This window comes from Gavialis gangeticus, unplaced genomic scaffold (assembly GCF_001723915.1).
Source record: "Gavialis gangeticus isolate Ggan-Ray unplaced genomic scaffold, GavGan_comp1, whole genome shotgun sequence".
Taxonomy (NCBI): Eukaryota; Metazoa; Chordata; order Crocodylia; family Gavialidae; genus Gavialis; species Gavialis gangeticus.
The window spans coordinates 255,626,581-255,632,115 of NW_017729032.1; the positions used below are offsets into that span (position 1 = coordinate 255,626,581).

The following is a 5,535-nucleotide window of genomic DNA, read 5'->3' on the forward strand; positions in this document are numbered from 1 at the left end:
TGCACAGCAGGTCACAGCCAGGCAGCAGCCCCCACTGCCAGACTGCTGCAGTGGGTAGAGGGTGCAGGGAACTCTCCGGGCTGCTTCAGCAGTCCAGCTGGCACAAGGGGTAGTGTCCCCGAGTACCAATTGGCCTGGCCCCAGAAGCTCCTGAGAGTGAGTAGCCTTGAAGCTACTTGCCAGGGCAGCTTTTAGTACTGATGGGGCCAGAACAGGGCAGCTTTTTATACTGCTGGGGACAGCACAGGTGCTGGCCCCGGCTTCTAGGTCCCCCGGCTGAAGATCTGGGGAGAGCCAGGCAGGATTATTTTGCCCCAAGTGGCACAATTTGCTCCTCAACAAAGTGCATGTTCGAGCACATGTGCTGAGGCAAAAAGCCCCAGCTCAAATTTGCACCTCTTCTATTTGAGCTGCTGCAAGCACATGTGCTTGCATGTATGGAGGCACCCAGAGAGCCAGACAAACCAAGGGTGCTCCACTAACACCTTGGGTCAATGGAGTGGCAGGGAATTTAAGTAAATGGTCCCAGATGATCTCAGGGAGTAGAACATGTTCCACGCTACAGATGAATGCAAAACCTCTAGTAGTCCTCAGCAATCTGAGCTGGCATAAATTCCTTCCGGACCCCGTATCTGGTTCTCAGTTTACCTCTGGGCATCTGAGTATAGGAATAGCCAGGCTTTTCTCAGCACTGCTAGAAGCATTCTTTGGTTTCTCAAATATGCAGTCATATCCCCTTTCTGTCTTCATGCTCCTAGGCTAAACAAACCACATGTTTTTAATCTGATCTTCCTAATGCCCCTCATATCCCTCCTCTGCATCTATTCCAGTTTAAATTCATGTTTTATTTGATGCAGATTACCAGAACCATCCACAATATTCTAAACAATGTCTTACCAGTGCCTTTAACCAAAAGGCACTATAGCTTCACTGTTTCTACTAAAAATAAAATTAGCTAGTACAATGTTGAATCACATTCGCATTTTGGGGTTGTCATATTGGTACCTTATGGTATCCTACAATCAACACTATATCCTGATCTCACTTCTTTTCCTCTATGGCTTCCAAACTGTGAGCCTGTGGATAACAAAATTCTTCATATTAATCTCCAAAGATAAGTAAGTATCTGCACTTTGCACAATTTATTCCATTTCTATTATTCTTGTCCACAATATTCCCTCTAATTGTTCTGGCCTCTTTTAGTATTGGTGATTCCTCACAATGTTGTGTCCTCCATGAATTTTGGAAGTGCACACCTGAATTTTGTTAATAAGAATTGAGTGCACAATGCATGAATCACTTCTGGTTAATAGTAGAATAATTCTTTTGTCCATCCCTGACTCATTTGATCCTATAGTTCCTAGTTATATCTATGCTGTCTCCATGACCTGTTCTTACAAAGAGTTTCAGCTCGCACCTCCACAATACATTTATTTCTCCTAGTCTGTTGCTACACAGACCCAAGTGTAGATCTGAAAGGGCTCATCTCATGTCAAGTAGTAACGGAGTGGTGACTGGAACCATTTCCCAAATGCCCATGCAATTCTCTGATTTCCTAAACATTCCCATCCAGGTTCATTTATTCAATATTCACTTCCTCCATCATTCTCTCGCTCATCATACCCACATCTTTACACACCACCCTCTGATGTCCAATAGTACTTGACCATTCTATCAAATGGCTTAAAAATGTATGTGGTCTTCAGACCTTTTTCACAATAGTTCTTCACCTTCTTCAACCCTCCTTTCTCCCAGATGTTCACTCAGTGCAGCTGAGGGAATGGCAGAAAAGCTTGTGATAAATTGTTAATACCCTTTATGTGTTCTCTAGCAAGTTTAAGAACTTTGGCTCCCTCTGAGATTTCAAGTAAAAAAGATTAGATTGGCTCAAACTTTCACAAAGTAAATTCTCTTCTTCCCAGATCAAATCCCATAATCAAAATTAAATGTTGTGTTACTGGATTAAAAGGGAATAACAATAACAATAACAGGATGCTTAGTAGTTTAGTAACAATAACAGTAACAGGATGCTTTTAATTACAGATAGACCAAAAATGTTGATGCAACAAGAACATGATGAAAATAATGTGCTTTTGTCATCTTTCTGAGAAAAAAATAAAAATTCATTAATCATTTTCAAGAAGAGGGACTGACTATCTCAAGGAAGAAATGCTGCATCACAAATTTTCATACATCAAGTTATGGCAAAAGTTAATAATACTGTTGAGCTGTTTGGCATACTGGGCTAATTATCTCAATCAAGTTTCCAGTGGATAGTTGCAAATGCTCTAAAATAAATATCAGATCTATTAGCACCTGGGTTTACATTCCCTAGATAGGAAAAAAGATTTAATGTGCTGCAAGCTTCAGGTCTTCTTCCTCCTCCCTTTAAAAGGTGCTCCTTACAGATCAGTTGAGTCATTATGGGAGGTGATAGCTCAGGTGATGCTGCCACTGACCCCATTACACCTGCACTCTGGATTTATTATTTGTGTCGCAGCTGTACTTAGAAGACCTTCTCAGGTCTCAGGAACCCAGTGTGCTAGGTGCACTTGGAACATAGAGCAAGAACACAGTCCTTGCTGCCCCCAAAATTGCTTCGGCCTATTGTTTCATCTACTCTCGCCACAATAAAATTCAGCACTCAAAATTTTAAACAACCGACAGGAGAATTTTTTAGAATAAAAAAAATGTTCATTGCTTTTCATACAAGAAAGTGCCATGCAAACTAAGCTAGTCAAGAGAACCAGACTGACTGGTTTAAGAACTGCATGAAACTATCAGTTATCATCAGGAATCCTGGTTTTCCATTTCCCATGGAAAAACAGAAAACTACAGATTTCCCCTTTTTATCAGAGAAAACATGGATTTCTCCTTTTAGCAGAGAAACCTGTGGATTCCCTGCTTTTGCCAACAGTTCTGAAGGCTGGTTGAACTCCAGCCTGCAAGAGCTGTTTGCAAACAGGGCAGGAAACCCCCAGGCCTGCTTGGAGGGGGAGGGCAGGGCCTGAGGCACTCAGCCACAGCTCCACTCAGCTAAGCTTCACTCTTCACTCCTGGAGCCTGAGGTAAGTGGGGCTTTCAGGGGGCTGGGGAACCCCTAGCAGGGCTGGGGGGTTGTGCGTCATGGCAGGCGGGTGGCACTGGCAGTGCTGGGAGGGTGGGGGCAGGAGCTGGCCCTGCCCCCACCAAAGCAGGCAGCAGCAATGGAGGAGCCAACTTCATGCTGCTTCTACTGCAGCTGCCTGCTGTTGAGGGCGGGGAGCTACAGACTTGGGTCCCTGGCCTCATAGCCCTGGCAGCTGGGGGCCCCCATCAGCAGGGCTGGAAGGCAGCGGTTGTGGGTGGAGGCAAGAGGTATTAGTAGGGTGGGGGGCTGTCTTGGGGACAATAAGGGGCACCAGCAGGGTTGGGATGGCTTTGGGGGTGAGTGAGGGGCACCAGCAGGGCTAGGGGGGGACTGCAGGGGTATTTTAATTTTAATAATGGATTTTGTGGTTTTTAATCAGAGAATGTGATTTTTTTGTCAGAGAAAACCAGGGTCCCTGGTTATCATACATTTTGCTTTTGCACATTTTCTGTGCTTCTCCATCTAGTTAAATAATCATTTTTCAAAGGAGGAATTCAGCTCTTTAATTCATAGTCTACCATTTTCTAGAGATCATCAAGTGTATTAAAAAGTAGCTGTTACATGACACAAGATTTACAAAGTCCCGGGGAAAACGCAATTAAAAAAAACCAGCTGATAAAGAACTTAAAGAATCAAAGATTTCTTGTTTAAAATATATACATACCGGTACAGTATCTTACTTTTGATTGGCATCAGAGAGTCATAAATGGTCAGCGAGTCTGTGATACAGTTATCCGGTTCAATCTGAATAGATGCTATTGAGAGACGGATTAGATGGCCAACTAATGCAATCAGTTTGAAATAACAGATCATCATCCCTGAGGTAGCAGTGATATCCAAGGGAAAGTGCTGGTGCAGGTGATCTGCATACAGGTCATATATGCAACTTGAACCTGTGGAAATAAAACATGGTCAGTATGATTTATTCATAACTCTTTGGTCAAAGGAAGCTTGAGCTACAAGAAAATTTTAATAAAACAAAATTGTGATGAATATATAATGGGATGAATCAACAGCTGCAAGGGTAGGTCCAGTAGAAGTACAGCTGTTTTGTAAAGGTGCTTCTTCCACATTAAATATGAAGTAGGCCAAAATTCCAAGATAAAAACCAACAAGGTTTAAATGCCATTCTTCTAAAGAGATCACCCTGTTCCAGGAGAGAAGTCGATAAGATTTCTTGTCTCTATGTCTATTAAGTTTTTCTCTTCTAAAAAAGTCAATCTGGTTACATATTGTTCTCTTAAATGCAAAAATTTAAGTCAGGGTTTTGTGAAACACTTATACTATAAGACCCACCTGCATAAAGCTTGTCTTATTTCAGGCTTGTTTTGTTTTTTTAATTAAAATTTGGGACTCCCTCATCAAAAATTACTACTAGAAAGTAAAAATCTGATTTTAATGAAGCAGAGTCAATTTATGGTTTTGTGGTCAACTATGTCAACTCTTTAGTTCCAATTTCCATTCAAGCAGCTTTTGGATATTCAGTTTGATTTTATCTCTAATCTAAAAAAAGTTCCTTAAAAGAAGAAAAGGAAAATAAGTTAAATTGAGAGGGACTTAAATAAAATAGTCACAAAAGTGTCTTCAACATTAAAAGGGTAATCTTACATTATTAAGATATTTTTATATCTATAGATATAGATATATATAGATAGATATATAGTTATATCTCCAAAGAGGAGTATACCTCCTCTGCTCAGGCCTGTAGGAGGGCTGTCAGGAAAGCTAAGGCAGACATAGAGCTAGGACTAGCATCCAAAATCAAAGATAATAAAAAGTCCTTTTTCAAATGTATAGGGAGGATGAAGAAAGCACCAGGAAACGTGGGGCCCCTGCAAGATCCTCTGGGCAATCTAGTGGTTGCGCCAGAGGAGAAAGCAGACCTCTTTAACCAATTCTTCACCTCTGTTTTCTTGCACAGGGACTGGGACTTCCCCACCGTGATGCAAGACGGACTCTATGGGAACGCCTGCAGACCTCAGGTTGGGGAGGACTGGGTTAGAGAGCTTCTGGAGGGGATGGACGTGTTCAAATCAGCGGGTCCAGATGCTCTCCACCCTAGGGTGTTGAGGGAGCTAACAGGGGTTATCGCAGGGCCCTTGGCATGGCTTTACAAGCGCTCATGGTGCTTGGGCCAGGTGCCAGATGATTGGAAGATAGCCAACGTGGTCCCCATCTTTAAAAAAGGGAGGAGGGAGGACCTGGGTAATTATAGGCCCATCAGTCTTACCTCAATCCTAGGGAAACTCTTTAAGAAAATCATCATGGAGCACATCTGCGATGGGCCGGCCTCAGAGATGATGCTCAAGGGCAACCAGCACAGTTTCATTAGGGGCAGGTCATGTCAGACCAACCTGATTGCCTTTTATGATCAGGTCACAAAAGCATTGGATGCAGGTGTCGCC

The 5,535-nt window shown here is 42.7% G+C and overlaps 1 protein-coding gene across 1 annotated transcript in view; it reads right to left on the reverse strand.

Annotated features, from left to right (window-relative positions):
- TMPRSS7 (transmembrane protease, serine 7) overlaps nucleotides 1–5,535 on the reverse strand; it is a 63,534-nt gene that overhangs the window by 39,132 nt on the left and 18,867 nt on the right. Inside the window, exon 7 of the mRNA XM_019523912.1 lies at nucleotides 3,795–4,023. Within this exon, the coding sequence (XP_019379457.1) occupies nucleotides 3,795–4,023 (229 nt within the window). The remainder of the gene's footprint in view (nucleotides 1–3,794; nucleotides 4,024–5,535) is intronic.